Source organism: Prionailurus viverrinus, chromosome F2 (assembly GCF_022837055.1).
Source record: "Prionailurus viverrinus isolate Anna chromosome F2, UM_Priviv_1.0, whole genome shotgun sequence".
Classification (NCBI taxonomy): domain Eukaryota; kingdom Metazoa; phylum Chordata; class Mammalia; order Carnivora; family Felidae; genus Prionailurus; species Prionailurus viverrinus.
The window spans coordinates 66,942,197-66,961,794 of record NC_062578.1 but is presented as its reverse complement, the minus strand read 5'-3'; the positions used below and the strand labels follow the sequence as shown (position 1 = coordinate 66,961,794).

Genomic DNA, 19,598 nt, shown 5'->3' with positions numbered 1-19,598 from the left:
CGGCTACGCGGGTTTTGCAGATACCGGTAGGCGGAGCCCGGGCGGGAAACGCCGAGCTCTTCCGGGGGGGTGGAGCTAGAGCGAAGTGGGAGGATCCCGGGGGCGGGGGGCTGGTGAAAGGCGTGGATATCCAGTGGGCGGATCCCGGGACCCGGAGGATTGTGTAATTCCGGGTAGGCGGGGCCAGAGCAGGTGGGTGGAGCAAGGGCGAGCGGCCTTGGGGGAGCTCGGGTCCATAGGGGCGGAGCCGGGCGAGCTCTGGGGGCCGGTAACCCTGAGGATCCGGTCAGCTGGGGAGGACAGAGGTCGCCCGCGGGTGTCTTGCTGGAGTCTGGGGAGGGCGTGGAGTTTGCAAATCGCCCCATCCTGAACTCGGCTTCAACAGTGCCCCGGAGGCGTGTGAAACTCTCTTCCAACCCAGGGTTGAGGTTGCCGGCTGTGGAGGAACCAGAGGAGATGCGGAAAAGCAAGTGAAATAAGAGAACCGTGTATGTGAAAAACGAACCTTTAGCAGTTTTATCCTAGAAGCCGCGAAAGCCCGGGGAAGGAGGGGGAGTTAATTCCAAATATGTCCGCATCGGGCGGTTTTAGAGAGGAATAGCACCCCCAAGTCTCACCGTGTTGTAACATTTGATTTTAATAGGAGAACTATGTGTATTGACTCAGAAGATATGTTGATCCCTTGATAGAGTTAAGTTTTAAAAAATTTAAAAAGAGTTCCTATGGCATTCATTTTGTGATAATCATGTTTGCTGGCAATCTGGAAGGAAAGGCACCACATTATTAAAACAGTGTTTATGATGAGTTTATCACTTTATACTTAATAGCCTTCTGCATGGTCTTATATTTGTAATGAACATATGTAACTGATCAGGGTATTTCCCATTATGAAAACTGAAATTCTTAGTTGGTTTATAGGCCATGTGCAGTCAGGTTTTTCCAGTCTCATGAGTTCAAAAGCCCATACATAAATCCTAAAGACTTTGAGCATAAGTCCTTGGTAAGTCATCAATTTATTGCCTCTCTGCTCTGAATACACCCTTCAATATAGGCTCTATGATAAATAACAGAATTCCTTTAAGCATTTCTCCTTTAAAATGGGCACCAAGGTAAGCCTTCTCAGTAAAGTGTGCTGGAGGAAGAAGCTTTCTGCAGTTTCTGGGAGGGTAGAAGAGTTTGTGGAGTGTGGTCCTGAGAACATCCAGTGGAGTCTGCCCCAGCCTTGGGCTCAGGCCTCTGTGACCTTACAGCTTTAGTTTGGCAATAACCTTCCTGCAGCCCTCTTGACACAGAAACCAGACCCCTCCCCTGTGAGGCCTGCAGGCAGCCACTTGCCCATACTTCTTAGAGAAGCCCTGTCCTGTGCACAGTTACCTGTGGCTAGTACGGTCGGTCACATGCTGACCAATCAGTCCTTCACCAAGCCTCTCTTTTTATGAGACTCAAGACAACAACCCTTCCATTCCCCCTACGCACTCTGAGAGCCTTCTACCCCAGCTGGCTCCCAGAGTCCTAGGTATCCCTACACCACTGGTTGGTGATTGCTCCCTCTACCCTCTTCTCTACTTAAGGGAAGTTGAATTTCAAGAATTAACTATGATAAAAGTGAAACCAAAAGACATAAGGAAACTATGGTACCTAGGGCTGAGGACAAGTACTCAAGAAAGATAAATTTGAAAGGGGTATGCACCCGGTTGGAGAAGGCTTGGGTTGCCTACCAGATAGCAGAGAAGTCTGAGTTGCTGAGCAAACAATAGAGAAGGGGGTAAAGAAGAGCCAGGAGTCTCTGCTACAATGTGCTTTCTTTATGCTTCTATATGCTTCAAACTTTCTCTTATAAGTAAGAACTTTTTGATTAAAAATATAGATCATTTTTAAAATTCATGTGATTTCATAGTAGAGACTATAAAAAAGCAATATGGTTTCAGAGGAATAAGGTTCTAATGCTTAGAACTAGATTCTGACCTGTAAACTCCAATGATCTAGATGAGGAAGAAATAAGAGTGCACTCAAAGAACCCAAAACCCAATGAAATAAGGATACCAAAGGGCTGCGTTTTACAGAAAAGGACACAGAACAAAGGAAAGCATAAGAGGGCCACAGATGTGAAAGGGGAGATCGAGAAGCAGGCAGCACATGATACATTGAGGTTTAACCACAAAAGGAGTTTTTTAAATTGGGGGAGGAGGTATTTTTAATCCTCAATATTAAGAGCTAGAAGAAAAGAAAAAGAAAGATAATACTATCACCTGGGACCTTGTGATAAGGGACCATGTAAGTGAAAGAAAACCAACAGTCTATTTTGATTGTGTTTTCTCTCTTCTTTATCAAAGAAAATGACCCTCAGGCTGTAAAGAATAAGGGAAACAGCGGTGAGAGGAAATTAAAGATAGGTGCAGTGGCAGAAAGCACCAATTTGCCTTACAAGGGTTACAACTCTTCAGGGTTACAAATCTTTGGACCCAGATGAGATACATCCCAGCATACTGAAAGCACTCTAGATTATGACCCCAAAGCCTTTATTATGGATCTTGGAGAAAATATGTTGGAGATGACATAAGACTAAATATGAATACTTGCTGTCTTGAGTTTCATAAAAAGGAAAAATATGTATTCCAGATGCTATACTCTGTGAACTTGATGCCTATTCCCAGGATGAATTGTGACCATGAAGAAGAGGTGATAATTTAGGGGCCTTTAGTGGTTTACCAAGCCCATTTCATGCCAAATGGACCTCATCTCATGTTGTTGAAAGAATTAATTGATCATTAGACTAGAATTATAGCATAAACCATATAATTTGATTCTAACAAAGCAGCTGGCCCAGTATCAGTCATGACTCATTCAGATAGGAGTCAAGGCAGAAAGGCTGTTTATTAGCTTGTTTAATGGGAAGGACACTGAAGTGGCTCTCAGAGTCAAAAGATGAGCTGCAGAAACCAGGGTCTCAAGGGACCAGAAGCAGAATCCACTTCCCCAGGTCTTCTTTCCTCACAGTGTGCTTCTCAGTGCTCGGCTCCATCCTGAGGTGACTTCACTTCCTGCTGTGGGGAGGACGGCCACTGGCAGCCCCATATTCATATTTTCCAGGCTTGGCAACCCCAGTGGAAAGAGAAAACTCCCTTTTCCTCATAGCAATCACACAGATCAACTTGTACCTTTATTTTTTACATTTCTGTGCTGCTTCGACGTTTTTACAGGTGCAGTTGACCCTTGAACAACGTAAGTTTGAACTGCGTGGGTCCACTTATACGCAGTTTTTACAGTACCGCAAATGTATTTTCTCTTACGTTTTTCTTAATTAACATTTTCTTTTCTCTTACTTTATCATAAGAATACAGTATATAGTACTATAATAAACAAAATAAGTGTTAACTGACTTTATATTATCAGTAAATCTTCTGGTCAACAGAAGACAATTAGTAGTTATGTTTTGTAGGAGTCAAAAGTTATATGCAGATTTTTTACTGCACTGGGGTTGGTGCCCCTAAGCCCCATGTCGTCCAACTGTATTACTTTGTAATAACAAATTTTTTTAAAGTCTTGGGGTGCCTGGGTGGCTCAGTCAGTTGAGCAACCGACTCTTGATTTCAGCTCAGTTCATGATCCCAGCATCACGGGATCGAGGCCCATGTTGGGCTCCACACTTAGCATGGAGCCTGCTTAAGAGTCTCTTCCTCGCCCCCCGTTCCATTTTTTTCTCTCTAAAAAATTTAAGTCAATAAATAAAGTCTTAAAAGTCAAATTTTTCAACACAAAGAGCTGCATGGACAGACTATGGTTCATTTAACTTTTCCCCTACTTTTGTATATTTAGTTTTCAGATCCTATTGTAAATAAAGCTGCACTTATCATTTTTGTACATAAATCTTGGTATATGCCTCGGATAACATTAGGATGGAGTCTTAGAAGTGGTATTCCTGGGCCAATGGCTTTAAATATTTTCCAGGTCTCTTGATGCATGTCACTATATTGCTTTTATTTTTTTCAATGTTTGTTTATTTAGAGAGAGAGAGAAAGAATGCACACCCAACCCACAAAGTGGGGAGGGGCAGAATGAGAGGGAGAGAGAAAATCCTAAGAAGGCTCCCTGCTGTCAGCGCAGAGCCCGATGGAAGACTCAATCTCACAAACTGTAAGATCATCACCTGAGCCCAAATCAAGAGATGGAGCACCTGGGTGGCTCAGTTGGCTAAGCCAAGTCATGATCTCAGGGTTCATGGGTTCAAGCCCCATGTCAGGCTCTGTGCTGGCAGTCTGCTTGGGATTCTCTCCCTCTGCCCTTACCCCGCTTGTGCTCTCTCTCAAAATAAGTAAATAAACTTAAAAAAAAAAAAAAGACACTTAACTGACTGAGCCACCCAGGTGCCCCTATGTTGCTGTTTTGCTTTTAAGAAATAGGCCTAGGGGCGCCTGGGTGGCTTAGGCAGTTGAGCATCTGACTTTGGCTCAGGTCATAACTTGCAGTTCCTGAGCTGGAGTCCTGTGTAGGGCTCTATGCTGACAGCTTGGAGCCTGGAGCCTGCTTCAGTTTCTGGGTCTCCCTCTCTCTCTGCCCCTCCCTGCTCATGCTCTCTTCTCTCAAAAATAAACATTAAAATTTTTTTTTTAGTAAGAGAAAGAAATACACTTAAATATCATATTTTTTTACATTGAGTATTATTTTTTTAAAAAGGCCCCTGGAAAAAAAAATAAAATAAAATAAAATAAAATAAAATAAAATAAAATAAAATAAAATAAAAAGCCCTGGGTGGCACAATCGATTAAGCATCTGACTCCTGATCTTGGCCCAGGTCATGATCTCACGGTTCATGAGTTTGAGCCCGCATCAGGCTATGCGCTGATGGCGCGGAGCCTGCTTAGGATTCTGTCTCTCCTTCTCTCTGCTCCTCCCCTGCTTGCGCTGTCTCTCAAAGTAAATAAATAAACTTAAAAAAGAAATAGGCAGAAAAACCCACCCCTGGAGTTCCCATTGTTATTTTTTCTGATTACTACTTTCCTGTGTTAAAGGGACCATTTCAATATAAAGTGCTAACTAAGGTGGCAATATACAGGGGGAGCTGGAAAGGGGGGGGGCACCTCGCCATTAGGGGTGAGGAGCTGGGCTGGGTTGGAATGCAATACTACTATTTACTCACTCATCTTACTTAGAATGGGGTGGGAAGGAGGCAGTAATTCCAGGGCCCTCTGCAAGGCCCAGCCCGTGCCTGTGATGTTAGACTCAGGGCTGTGTACCACACCTTAGGTGGGAAAACTGAGAAGTTGAAGTATATTCAGGGGACGCTGATATAAAGAGAAAAAGTCTGAAAACCACATCACAAAATTATGAGATCTCTTCCCAGCTCACTTCCTGTGCCTGCATACCCGCTCTCCCCACCCTCTATCCCCCAGATCTGAAAGGGGTGTCTCACATGGCCTCCCAATATTCTTTTCGTCAGTGTCCATTGTAGGAAACCACAGGTAAAATTTTACCTTCTGACTCAAAGCCTCTATACCAGACGGAGTTCTTGTTTGCAAATGACAGAAATCATCTCTAGCTAACTGAAACAAGAAATCAAATTTACTGGAAGGATAGGAAAGAGGGAGGTTGGGCAGGGCTTGGAGGAGAGGAAGCACAGCCAGGTCACGCTGATCTAATTCTCCAAAATTCCAAGAATCGGCTGGTTAGGATGCCACCGTTAATGCCACTGTCTCTGTACCATCTGCTGCTGCATGAATAATCTCTGCCCTTGCGTCTTTGGGTCACTCCTTCAAGAGGCAATGAAGGTTTGAGGTGGGAGCCGTCCATTGACTGAGCCGAGGTCACATGCCTGAGTCCTAGTTGCCAGGTTAACAGGGAAATGAAGTATCTGTCCCCGTAGGATTTCCATAAAAGGAGGTGGGACCCTAACTAACCCAGACCCACTCAAAATCTCTGAAATAGATGTGGATGTGTCTGTTTAAATTTAGAGTAGTTAAAAAATGGCAAATGGCAACTATGAGCCCCCCACACGCTTCTATGCGATTAATGTTTTTTTCTTTTAATAGAAATCAATGAGATTAGCTATTGAATTAGGTAAGGTCACATTTACAACATTCCTGAAAGAAATCCCTGTCCAAGTTGGTGTTTACTTTCTAACTTTGTTACCAAAGAACAGAAAGGGACCCACCTATAACCTCATTTGAAAATGAGGTAATGGAATTATGCTTAGCTCTTACCTCAGCCCTCTTTTCTTTCACATGTGAGGTAAAAACACTTGATCCTCTGTAAGCAGTCTGGGGCTGTGGGAAAGAACATGTTTCCACTGCCCCTTTTTTCCTAAATCAAGTAATTCCTTTCTACAATAGCTAAAATTAAAAGGAAAGAAATATCACCTGCCAAAGACCAATTCCAGACCAACCCGTAAGTTTTCTAAGGCTGCTGTAACAAATTACTACAAACTAAGTGGCTTTAAAAAGAAAAAGGAGGTGCGCCTGGGTGGCGCAGTCGGTTAAGCGTCCGACTTCAGCCAGGTCACGATCTCACGGTCCGTGAGTTCGAGCCCCGCGTCGGGCTCTGGGCTGATGGCTCAGAGCCTGGAGCCTGTTTCCGATCCTGTGTCTCCCTCTCTCTCTGCCCCTCCCCCGTTCATGCTCTGTCTCTCTCTGTCCCAAAAATAAATAAACGTTGAAAAAAAAAAATTTAAAAAAAAAAGAAAAAGGAAAGAGGGGCACCTGGGTGGCTCAGTCAGTTAAGTGTTTGACTTCAGCTCAGGACATGATCTTGCAGTTCATGAGTTCGAGACCCGCATTGGGCTCTGTTTTGACAGCTCAGAGCCTAGAGCTCTGCTTCGGATTCTGTATCTCCCTCTCTCTGCCCCTCCCCAACTCATACTCTCTCTCTCTCTCTCTCTCTCTCTCTGTCTCAAAAATAAGTAAAACATTTAAGAAAAAAAAAAAGAAAACCCAGAAATTAATTCTCAGGCCAGAAGCCTGATATCAAGGTGTCAGAAAGGTTGGTTCCTTCTGGAGGCTCTGGGGGAGAATCTGTTCTGTATCACTCTCCTAGCTTCTGGTGGTTGCTGGAAACCTTTAGCATTCATTGGCTTAGAGATGCATCATTCCAATTTCTATCTCTATCTTCACATTCTCTTCTTCTATGTGTGTGTTTATGTGTCAAACACCCCTGTCCTTTCTCTCACAATGGATACCAGTCACTGTGTTTAGGGTCTACCATAAACCAGGATGATCTCATTTCAAAGTCCTTAATTACATCTGCAAAGACCTTACTTCCATATAAGGTCACATTTACAGGTGTTGGAGTTTAGGGCTTGGACATATCCTTTTGGGGTACACAGTTCAAATGACTACACCAGCCAAAGGCTGAAGCAAGTGTGGTTATTCTTAATATTGTTGGAGAGAGAATAAAGGAACAGAGAAAAACCTTTAGCTGTCTCTATCTCTTGGTTTTCTAAATTTCTATGCCTTATTTTATTATAAATCTTTTAAATGTTTATTTTTGAGAGAGAGCAGGGGAGGGGCAGAGAAAGAGGGAAACAGAATCTCAAGCAGGCTTTGCACTGTCAGCACAGAGAGCCCAATGAGAGGCCCAAACTCACAAACTGTGAGATCATGTCCTGAGTTGAAATCAAGAGTCAGACACTTAATGGACTGACCCACCCAAGTGCCCCTTTACTTATTTTAAAAGAACTAAAATGACTGCTAGAATTTCTGTGGAGGTCAATCTGATGATATCTAACACAATCACAAATGCATATATGCCTCTTGGGTGGAAGTTCTTTTTATAAATTTTTATTGAGGTATAACATGCATAAAGAAAAGTGCACATAAGGGTAGACTATGCTACTCTAAATATTCTTTTCTCTTCCATTTATATTGGGTAAACAATCACTTTAAAACGTTTTTTCTATTATAAAAGTGACACATATTTACTGCAAAATCAGAAAAATTGAGAAAAATGCAAACTCTACAACAACCATAGTATTACCATCCAGAAATTAACCATTAACATTTTGTTATAGTTTATTCTGGTTTTTATTCCAATGCAAATACACACACACACACACACACACACACACACACACACACACATTTTAAGATTTTATTTTTAAGTAATCTCCATACCCAACATGGGGCCCGAAGGTCAAGAGTTGCATGTTCCAGGTGGCTCAGTCGGTTGAGCATCTGGCTTCGGCTCAGGTCATGATCTCGCGGTTTGTGAGTTCGAGCCTTGAGTCAGGCTCTGTGCTGACAGCGCAGTCTGGAGCCTGTTTCGGATTCTGTGTCTCCCTCTCTCTCTGCTCCTCCCCCACTCATGCTCTGTCTCTTTCTCTCTCTCTCAAAAATAAATAAACATTAAAAAATTTTTTAAAAAAATAAAGAGTTGCATGTTCCGACTGAACCAGCCAGGCACCCCCACCCCCCACGCACATACTTTCTTAAAGATGGAACCGTATGATGCTTTTTTGTAGTTTCTTAGCAAGCTATAATGCACTGTGCCCAACTTTTTATAGAATTAAATTAACAGAGTTACATAATTTTAATGACTGCATAGCATCCTTTTTTTTTTTTTTTTTTTTTTAGTGTTTACTTATTTTTCAGACAGATAGAGACAGCACAAGCAGGAGACGGGCAGAGAGAGAGGGAGAGAGAGTCCCAAGCAGGCTCCTTGCTGTCAGCACAGCATCCTATGTGGGGTTCCATCTCATGAACTGTGAGATCATGACCTGAGCCAAAACCACGAGTCAGCCAGAGGCTTAACCAACTGAGCCACCCACATGCCCCTGTATAGCATCCTACTTAAGTGAGGCTTCACTGAAGGACCTTTCCGTTTTCAGTTTTTCGACATTACAAATAATGCTGTGGTAAACATAATGCATATGTGTGAAAACTTTTTCAAAGGCCAAATTTTAAGTACAGAACATAGATAATATATAATAACTTGTCTATCTTAAGCGTGCATCAAAAGGAATTCCTGACATTCCCTCCAAATTTGCTTCCCCATCCCAGTTAAGTGCAGCGTTCTCTTTCCATTAGGTCAAGCAAAAAATAAAAACAGTCATCCTTGATGCCTCGCTTTCTCTCACACCTAAATCCAGTTAATCAGCAAGTTCACATGTCTCTTGACTTCAAATACACCCAGAATTCAACTAATTACCTCCACTGCTCTAACACTGGTCTGTGTCACCATCATCTCTTGCCTGAACAACTGCAGTGGCCTCCTAAGGAGGGCTGCCCAATATAGCAAATAAAAATACAGGACACCCGTTGAAATTGGAAGTTCAGATAAACATTTTTTTTTTAGTTTAAATAAATCCAAAGATTGCATTTTCCATGTAGCAGCCAGAGGGATTCTTTGAAGAAGTCAGAAAAGGTCACCCCTCTATTCAAAATGCTGTAATGTCTTTACATGTCACTTGTAATAAAAAGGAGAAAATCTTAAAGCTGAGGCCCACAGCCCTTCAGGATCTACTCATAAAGGCTCTTTCTTCTTTGGTGTCTAATTCCCTCTCCTTTCCCTTCCCCTTTTCTTTGGGTCTTTGCTTACATTTATCCATGACACCCTCCTTAATCATCCTGTTTAAAATTGTACGCTTCCCTCTCCCCTTGCCCTTCCCTATTTTGTTTCTTTTCAACACTTATAATAACAAACATTTACTTAGTTTCTTGTCTTTTTCCTTCCACCAGAATTTAAGTTCCACGAGGGCATTTTTGTTCTTTTTATACACTGCTGCATCCCCGGTGTTTAGAATACTGCCTGGCACAAAATAGATTGTCAATAAATATTTAATAAGTGTCGAATTAAGGAAACGTAGTTATCCAAATCAATAAAGCTTTTTTCAGTTTCACCAGAACTCCTCTCACATTCTGATCATTCAGCATGTTATCTATTTCAAAGTAGTCAAGTAACTGCTGTATCTTAGAGAAGCCATTTTCTGTAATTGTTTAATAGTAGCAAACATTTATTGAGCTCTTCCTATGTGCAAACACGGTTCTAAAGTAGAATATCTTAAATCCACAGGTATTATTATTCTTATTACTATTATTACTATTACAGTTAATTTACAGATGAGAAAATTAAGACCCACAAAGGAATAATTTACTCAAGAGCGTATAGCTGGAATGCGGCAGCACTGGGTAGAGAATCTGCGGCCTCAACTATAGCACTCTGCAGGCTAGCTTTTAGGTCCCTTTCTGTTTTCTTTTGCTAGGTAAATAGTTTTGGTTAAGCTATCCGTAAAAAGCTCTTAAGGATCAAAGTCAAAACCTGTTTAAGCCAAGGTCTTTATCCCGCTCCAGTCAAGGACTCAGCATTTTGCATTTGAATCCTGCGTGGCGGGAAGCTGAAGGCAGGTGACCGGCGGGGCTGGGAGGAGCCGCCAGACCCCTGCCAGCCAATCAGAACCGGAGGAGCCTCCCTACCCCCCTCCCTCGACATCCACGCGCCAAAATTCCAAACGGGACCTCGTGCCGCTACTGGCCGTCTCCCTCCGCTGAGCCCAGGGAGCCGGAACTATATAAAAAAAGAAGTCAGCATTCTCCCGCCACCGTCCGCTCATGTCCACGTCACTGTCGGTGCAGGTCCTCCTCAACTTCGGCCCGAAGTCTTTCGCCCAGCGGATCGGCGGAAAGTTTCGAGTCCGCCGTTTTAGTGCAGGGGCGTGGGCGGGACAGGAGGCGGAGGGATTCCGGGTGCGCGCGCTGCGGCCGCTGGCGCGGAGCTTGTGGCGCCAGAATTCGTAGCGCGGAAGAGCCTGTGCGGCTGCCGGACCGACTGGACCCCGTCTCCCGCCGCGAACGCCCAGCGAGGAGAGAGGGAAGATGGTGGTCCTCCGCAGCAGCCTAGAGCTGCACAGCCACTCCGCCTCCTCGGCCACCGACCCCTTGGACCTGTCCAACGAGTTCCTCAGCCTGGAGCAGATCGGCCGGAGGCGGCTCCGCTCGGCCCGCGCCGCTGAGCAGTCCGCCGTCACCGCTACCGCGGCGGGCGTGAGTAGCGGCCGGGGCGGGCCCCTGGGGCCGGGCCTGCGGGACTGCCCGCGGCCGGTTGTCCGGGTGGGGCTTGGGGGTGGGCGGCGCGGTCCGGGTGACAGTTGGTGGGAGGTGGGCGGGAGGGAGGAATGTTGCGGAGGACAAGTAAAATGGAAGGCTTCCTAAGATCGGAGCCCCGGTGGGTGTGGGTCGGGGCAAGAGATTGGGCTGTGTGGAAGAGGGCTGAGCAGTTCGACACTAGCTCATTTCGCGAACGAGGAAACCGAAGCCCTCTGGAAGCTTGATTTGTCGGGCTGCCCCCACCCCCATCCCACCCATCTCCCTAACCTATCGCCCAGGCGCCTGCCCTAGGTTCGCATCTTTGGAGGGCAGCACGCGTTTACGGACGCCCTACTGGATGCACAATGGATGTTTTAGGGGCCACAGGAGTAGAAGGATGGTCATTCAGGTTCCCTGACCTTCATTTGCGATCCAGAGAGGTTCGGTAATAGCACAGCGAATAACACCAGGTTGCATAATGTGGAGGGACGGAGACCAACATTTCACGTACACCTTCTTCACTTAAGCCTCGTAACAGCTCCATGAAAATGGGTAGTTATGCCTGTCTATCCTACAGACGAAAAAATGGACTTTAGAAGGTAGCCCGTAAGTGGTAGATCTAAAATTGGAACTTGGACCCTCTGCCTCCAAAACCTTTCTTTTCCTTTCTGTTATATCATGCTGCAGTTATAAACGATGTCTGTAGGGGAAGTTTCCAAGGGGGCGGAGCAATAAAGTCTTGTTGAAAGAATTGCTTCTCCTTCGAGATCTGAAGTACGATAGGATTTTCCATGTGTAGATTTAAGGCCAGGAGAGAGGGTCCCTCCAGCCCCCTACAGCAGCCTCTGGAGGAGGCGCAGGTGGAGGAGACAGCGTTAACAAAAGGGTGGAGAAGTTGAGGAAGCAACACTAGAAAACTTAAGGCAGCAGGAAGTAGTCTAGTTCTGTTTGAGGGAGGGTAGACATAGGGCCGAGAAAAATAGCCCCAGAGAGAGGGTTAGGAACTGGAAAGTCAGAGGCCAAGGGGGAGAGAGTGACAAAACATAGTTAAGGGAGCGATCACGGTATGAAATTGGTTATCCGTATCTTTTGTAGGCACCCTGTACTGGTTGTTCCTCTACTGAGGGGAGTGAAAAAGTCTGTTTAATCTCTGAAGTTGTGATTCTGAATTGAAAAAAAAAAAAATTTTTTTCTTCCTGACTTTCAGGATCTGTTTCTCAATCACAGACAGAGCTTGAGATCTGAGGAGGCCAGACACTTCTGCGCTGAACTTGGGTCACTTGACTTATTAACCTGTGTTCAGAAAATCTAATTATTTCAATAAATACTTACTGAATATTTATTGTCTTCTGAAAGCGCTAGATCCTGTGATTGTAATCATCTATTGAACATAAGTAATACAGGTGCTTAAGACAACTGTTAGTTTTGAATCTCAGCTTAGTAATAATCAGGTTTATAAACTTGTTAAGAGGTGATATTCACCACATGGGTAGTGAGGACTAAATGTGATCATGCATGTAAGGAGATTACTTGAACACTTGGCAGATAGTTAGGACTCAGTCACTGTCAGCAATTAAGACCACAGTCCAGGGGCGCCTGGGTGGCGCAGTCGGTTAAGCGTCCGACTTCAGCCAGGTCACGATCTCGCGGTCCGGGAGTTCGAGCCCCGCGTCAGGCTCTGGGTTGATGGCTCAGAGCCTGGAGCCTGTTTCCGATTCTGTGTCTCCCTCTCTCTCTGCCCCTCCCCCGTTCATGCTCTGTCTCTCTCTGTCCCAAAAATAAATAAACGTTGAAAAAAAAAATTTTTTTTAAAAAAAAGACCACAGTCCATTTTAATGCTCACTCCATCTTTCCAGTTCTTCAGGCCAAAAACCTGAGACTCCTGACGCCTCATTTCAAATTGGTAAATTCTGTTGGCTCTGCTTTCAAAATACAATCAGAATCCGACCACTTCTCAGCTCTTCCATTGTCACCATAATAGCCCCAAGCCATTATCTCTTCCCTGGGTTGTTAAAATAGATTCTTGACTGGCCTCCTGGTTTTCCACCCTAGTTAGTATATAATGATCCTCTTCCACAACCATCAGTTCTCAATATAGCTTCCAGAGTGATCTTTGTAAAAGTCAGAAGCAGTTGATCACTTCTCTGCTCAAAAATCTCTAAAAGTTTTACAAGTTTGGGTGCCCCTTTCTCTTTATGATGACGTCTTCTCCCATTTTCCTTTTCGCAAAACCTAATAATGTATTCCAGTTACACTGCTCTACCTGCTCCTTGAATACCAGGGCCTTTATACTTTCTCTACCGTCTGTTGGGCGTACTCTTCCCCTGAATATCTGCATGACCCATTGCTTTACCTTTTACAATTTTTTAATAAAAAGAATCTCAGAAATTATAGTACTTAATGTGTTCCAAGAATTTCACAACTGTTAACTCAGTCCTCTTATGAGGTTGATATGATAATCTTTGTTTTTCAGATGAGAGAACTGAGGCAGAGAGACTAAAATAACTTGCTCAAATTCCCCTTTATGATAGCGATGGCACTCCAGGTTCTACACAGGAGAACCTGTCTCTTTCAAGTCTTTGCTGAAATTTCACCTTTTCAATGATGCTTACTCTAACCACCTTATTAAAATTACAACCCACTCTTGGGGTACTTGGCTGGCTCTGTCAGTGGAACATATAACTCTTGATCTCAGGGTCTTGCTTTCAAGCTCCACATTGGGCATGGAGCCTACTTAAAAACACACACACAAAATAATAAAATTACAGATCACTCTCATCTCTCTCTTTACTCTGCTTTATGTTTCCTTATCACTTTCTGACACATTCTATTAATTTTCTACTTTTAAAACATTTTGTGTCTTGCTAAATCAGAATGTAACTCTGTACAGTTCAGGGTTTTGACCTTTTGTTCAGCATTGTTTTCCCAGGACCTAGAATAGAACCTAGAGTGTATTAGATACATAATAAATATTTATTGTTGACTGTCCTTGCTTTGAAGGAACTTAGTCTAGCAGAGGACACCTAACACATCAATGTACAGAGACTATATGCCATAATTGCCATATCAGTGGTATGTGGTGGTTGAACAGTTAGCACTCAGATGGATTTGGTAGAATGAAAAGGACTTTTTTCCCCAGGCCAGGATTTCTAGTAGGGATTATGCCTTTTTGAGACATAGTATTCCTGTCTTCTATAAATTCTCCATAGACCAAATTATATTCTGAGGGTTACTTAGCATGGGATTGGCTCAAAAAAAAAAAAAAAAAAAAGGGTAGTCCTAAGGGCTAATGTATTCATCCTCACAAAGCCTACCAATACCAAAAATGAAACATACCTTTGTGATTGGAATATTTTCTAATTTGGGGGCTTACATTCAATATATTTGGTTCTATTACAGGTTGCTTTTGACATCAATCGTGCATTTCAGAAACTTAACTTCTTGATCACTCTGAGTATTTAGGTATTCTTGTCTTTTCAGCTACATATTTATTGACAGATCATTTCTTAGGGTAAGTTACTTTTAAAGATGATTAAATTTATTCATATTAATTTGTTAACTTGTATTTTCATCTCATCTCAGAAGCTGACCTTATTTTCAGTTTCTGAAGATACTTAATAGTCACCTATTTAAAACCACATTCTATATTCACATTTTGAATATTATCTCACTCAGCTGGGTTTTTTTTCTCCTGACTTGTATGTGTTCTCTGAAGTTTTGTTTAAATTTTTTTTTTGTTTTTTAAGCTTTTATTTTCATCGTATTTGGATCACAAGATCTAGCATTTTCACCCATTCAGATGCCCTTTTTTGTGGTTTCATTTTCCTCCAGAGTCAGACTAGCCATTGCCTATTTCTGTGCTTTCACAGTTCCGAGGCTCTTTGACTCACTAAATTTAGGGTTGTTTCTTGCTAATAGTAGGGGATAGTATCTCAAAGATAGTAGCAGGTAGATGATTATACATTACTTTTAGCTTGTGTTTACATTTTTGTTCTATATGTTAGGTAAAATAAAACGTGCTGTGGTATGTAGAAGGTACTTTTAAAGTCTGTTTATTTAAAAGTTTGAAAAGTACTGCAAATGACACTGATGTACAACATATGGAAGAGTTTTTAAAACTTGAAGTATAACACAACACAGAAAAATGGAAAGTGTACAGCTTAGTGAAGTATCACAAAGCATGAATAGGGATATTTTGACATGTTGCAATGAATGTTGCACCCTGAAGTTGAATGACATGGCTGCTCTGAATTCAAGAGAGTATACTTGTTTTGAAGCAACAGTAAGTAGTCCATTTTTGTTAGTTCTATTAAAGACTGGCCCTTGATTTTATGCTTAGAAGTTGCAACTTTTGGAACAGGAATCTGATAAAATAGTGTTTAAGATGGATTATAATTGGGGTGCCTAGGTAGCTCAGTGGTTAAGCATCTGACCCTTGATTTCAGCTCAAGTCATGATCGCACAGTTTGTGAGTTCAGGTCTTGCACGGTCAGTGTGGAGCCTACCTGGGATTCTCTTTCTCCTCTCTCTGTCCCTCCCCTGCTCATGGTCTGTCTGTCTCAAAATATATAAATAAACTTTAAAAAAAAGATGGATTATAGTCAACAAATCTGGAGTTTGGAAGACCAGTTAAAATATTATAATATTAATAGCTACCAGTTACATATAGCACTTGCTACGTGCCAAACGTGTTACATAATATACACACATACATTTGCCTTATCAAGTAACTATTATTATCCTCGTTGCAGATATGGAAACCAAGGCACAAAGACCTTATATAACTTGGACAAGATTGTACAGCTCTAAGTGACATGCCAAGAATCAATCCTAGACAGTCTGTCTTTAAGAGTTTGGGCTCTTGGGGCGCCTGGGTGGCTCAGTTGGTTAAGCATCTGACTCTTGATCTCAGCTCAGGTCTTGATCTCAGAGTCATGTGTTCAAGGTCTGCACTGGGCTCTCTGCTGGGCGTGAAGCCTACTTAAAAAAAGAGTTTGAGGGGCGCCTGGGTGGCGCAGTCGGTTGGGCGTCCGACTTCAGCCAGGTCACGATCTCGCGGTCTGTGAGTTCGAGCCCCGCGTCGGGCTCTGGGCTGATGGCTCAGAGCCTGGAGCCTGTTTCCGATTCTGTGTCTCCCTCTCTCTCTGCCCCTCCCCCGTCCGTGCTCTGTCTCTCTCTGTCCCAAAAAATAAATAAACGTTGAAAAAAAAAAAAAAAAGAGTTTGGGCTCCTAATTGGTACACTATTAACACAATAAACCAAAGCAGAGAAAACTAGAGGCTAAGTTAAAGTGATACTAGAAGGAATAGAGAGAAAAATGCCAAATTATACTGCAAGAAATCTGAGTTATTCGGATAGAGAGGGAAGGCAGTGTTTCCAGCGAAAGAGGTGTGCAGTAGACCCTTGGGAGTATGCTAGAGTTTGGGGAGAAGTTAGAACTATATGTCTTTGGTAGTCAACCTGTATAGAAGTGATAGTTAAATTCTTGAATTTAAATTCTTGAAGCTGAATAGAAGACATAGCAAAACACAAATATATTTAAGAAGATCCGCAGTAATGGCTATATTTTAAGGATGAGAAGGGAATGAATTATGGTGTTTTGTTTTTTTTTAAGTATCATGTGAACCAAAGGATCAAAGCACTTAAAGAAGGGAGTGATCAACTCCATAGAAGTCAGTGGAGTAGAGTGGAGTCCATTGGATTTAGCTATTGGGAGATAGTTTTAGGTCTATTTTAAGAGCTGAAGAGGTAGAAATCAAATTGCTGGAGCTTGTGGAATAGATTCATGTTGAAGACTGGACCCCACACACCTTTATTTAAAGATGAAGCTAAGGAGAGGGGTGCCTGGGTGGCGCAGTTCGTTGAGTGTCCAACTTTTCCCTGGGTCATGATCTCATGGTTCTTGGGTTTGAGTCCCACATTGGGTTCTGTGCTGATGGTGCACAGAGCCTGCTTTGGGTTCTCTGTCTCCCACTCTCGGTGCCCATTTCCTGCTAGTGTGCACACATACATTCTCCCTCTCCCTCCCCCTCCCCCTCTCCCTCTCCCTCCCCCTCTCCCCCTCCCCCTCCCCCTCCCCCTCTCTCCCTCCTCCTCTCTCCCTCCTTCCCTCTTTCTCTCAAAAATAAACATTAAAAAAAAGATGAAGCTTAGGAGGGATATCACTGCTATACTAGGTATAACATGTATACCATTGTGTATTAGAATATGCTGATCAAGCTTTCAAAGGGTCCTATGTCTAGATGAATACATTTTACGTCAGTATTTTAACTGTGATTTTAAAAATCCTGTTTACACTTCAGTGGTTGGATTGAGACTTGAATTGACTCAACCAACTGACCCACATACATATTTTTTGTTAGGAATTTAAAGGTTGGATGAGCTTGGTCTTTTGTGGGAAAACATATTAGAATATTTCTATTACACAGTTGTATCTACTTTAGGGAAAAGCTTTTGTTCTGTTGTTGCTTCTTCCCTGAACTAACTTACTGATTCTGCAAGATTATAAGAGACTGAAAAATCTTAACAAAATATTTTTTTCCTCTTTTAAAACTCCACTTTAAAGAACTATCAGTGCTCTCATTATTTAAGTAGATTTAAAAAAAAAATAAAGGAGGACACTACATCTCCAGGTTTAGTTTTCAGATTCAGCACATTTTCTCTTGGCTTTTTACTTCTTAGAAAATTTTTTTCTAGTAATACATGTTGTAAAAAGTAGAAAGTGAAAGTACTCATTTCTATCATCAAATGTTAATGCACAGTTGGCATTTAACTTACTCCTTGAGAATTATTTTGATAAGCTATATTAAACTGTGACTTTGGTTTAATAACTGTGCTAGTTTCCTTAGGAAATCAGATGTTTATAAGATAATCCATCTGGAAGTATTTATAACACGAAAAATTGCAGATAATTTAAATATAATTCATTAAGCAGTTTATTAAATTGATTCAGGTAATGGCTGGAATACTAGTCATTCATTTTAGAAGATTTTTAGAATAGTATTTCAGGGCATGGGAAATGTTTTGTGTTACTAGAAAAAAGTTACAAAACATAAATAATAGTCCAATTTAAATATCGTGTGAATATGTTTGCATAGGAAAAGAATAGTTAATACACCAGAAGGTTGACATTTATCCTGGGTAGCTGGAATTAAGGGTGATGTTTTCATCTTTGTGCATTTCTTCATTTTCCAATTATAATGAGCATGTATTGCTTTTATTTTTATATTGCTTTTGTAAGAAACATTTTTGAAAACTGATATTTTAAAACTCCCCATTATGTACCTCTATGTAGGTGATTCCCCAAGAATCTGTTTTGTTTTGTTTTTTCTCCAAACAGTTAAGGAAAGCTTTTCTTGATGCCTAGCACTTATTTAGGGAGTATGAATGAAGCTACTCACTAGGCAAATCAAAGATTGACTTATACCACTTACAAAATTAAGTCTTCCAAGTTTTTCAGGGAATCTTTTTTCCCAGTAGTTAGCACCTCCCTCTCTTTTTCCTATGGAAACAGACCTTCAGGAGTATGATGATACTACTTTCTTTTTTTATTGTAATAAAACATTGATAACATAATATTTACTATTTTGACCATTTTTAAGTGTACAGTTTTGTAGCCTTAAAGTACATTTTGTTCTACAACCATCATCACCATCCATTTCTAGAATCTTTTATCTTCTAAAACTGAGACTCTGTACCCATTAAACAGTAACTCCCCATTCTTCCCTCCTCCCAGCACCTACGAACTACCATTCTTTTCTGTCCCTATGAATTTGACTACCCTAGGAGCCTCACATAAGAGGAAACATACAATATTTGTCCTTTTGTGATTTACTTGTCTTACTTAGCCTAATGTCTTCAGGTTCATCCACATTATAGCAGTGTATTGAAATTTACTGCCTTTTTAAAGGCTGGATGATATTCTACTGTAAGTACCACAGTTTTTTAATCCATTCATCATTGAACAGTTGGATTGCATCTACTTTTGGCTATTGTAAATAATGCTGCTGTGAATATGAGAATACAAATGGCTGCTTTCACTTCTTTTGAGTAAATACCCAGAAGCAGGATTGCTAGATCATATGGTAATTCTGTGTTTAATTTTTTGAGGAATTGCCATATCATTTTCCACAGTGGCTGTACCATTTTGCATCCCTACCACCAATGTACAGGGGTTCCAATTTCTCCACATACTTAACCAATACTTATTTTCTCTTTTTTATAATAGCCATCCTAGCAAGTCTGAAGTGACATCTCATTTGTAGGTTGGCTTTGTGTTTCTCTGTGACTAGTTTGGTATCTTTTTGTGTTTATTGGCCCTTTGTATATATTCTTTAGAGAAATATCTATTCAAGTCTTCTTCCCATTTCTTTTATTGTTTTTTGTCATTAAAATATAGGAGTTCTTTATATATTATGGATATCAATCCTTTGTCAGTTAATTGGATTTGTAAATATGTTCCCCTGTTCCATGGGTTTCCATTCACTCTGTGGATAGTATCCTTGGCACAAAAGTTTGTAATTTTGATTAATTCCAGATCTTTTTCTTTAGTTATCTGTACTTTCAGTGTCATATCTAAGAAATCATTGT

The 19,598-nt window shown here is 41.8% G+C and overlaps 1 protein-coding gene across 2 annotated transcripts in view; it reads left to right on the top strand.

Moving 5' to 3' along the window:
• The first annotated feature begins 10,642 nt into the window (after positions 1-10,642).
• ATAD2 (ATPase family AAA domain containing 2) overlaps positions 10,643-19,598 on the top strand; it is a 68,806-nt gene continuing 59,850 nt past the window's right edge. The window contains exon 1 of one of the 2 annotated variants that reach the window (XM_047842003.1): positions 10,643-10,967. In XM_047842003.1, the coding sequence (XP_047697959.1) occupies positions 10,800-10,967 (168 nt within the window). In that variant the 5' untranslated portion in view covers positions 10,643-10,799. The remainder of the gene's footprint in view (positions 10,968-19,598) is intronic. The other variant, XM_047842002.1, reaches the window with a different exon arrangement.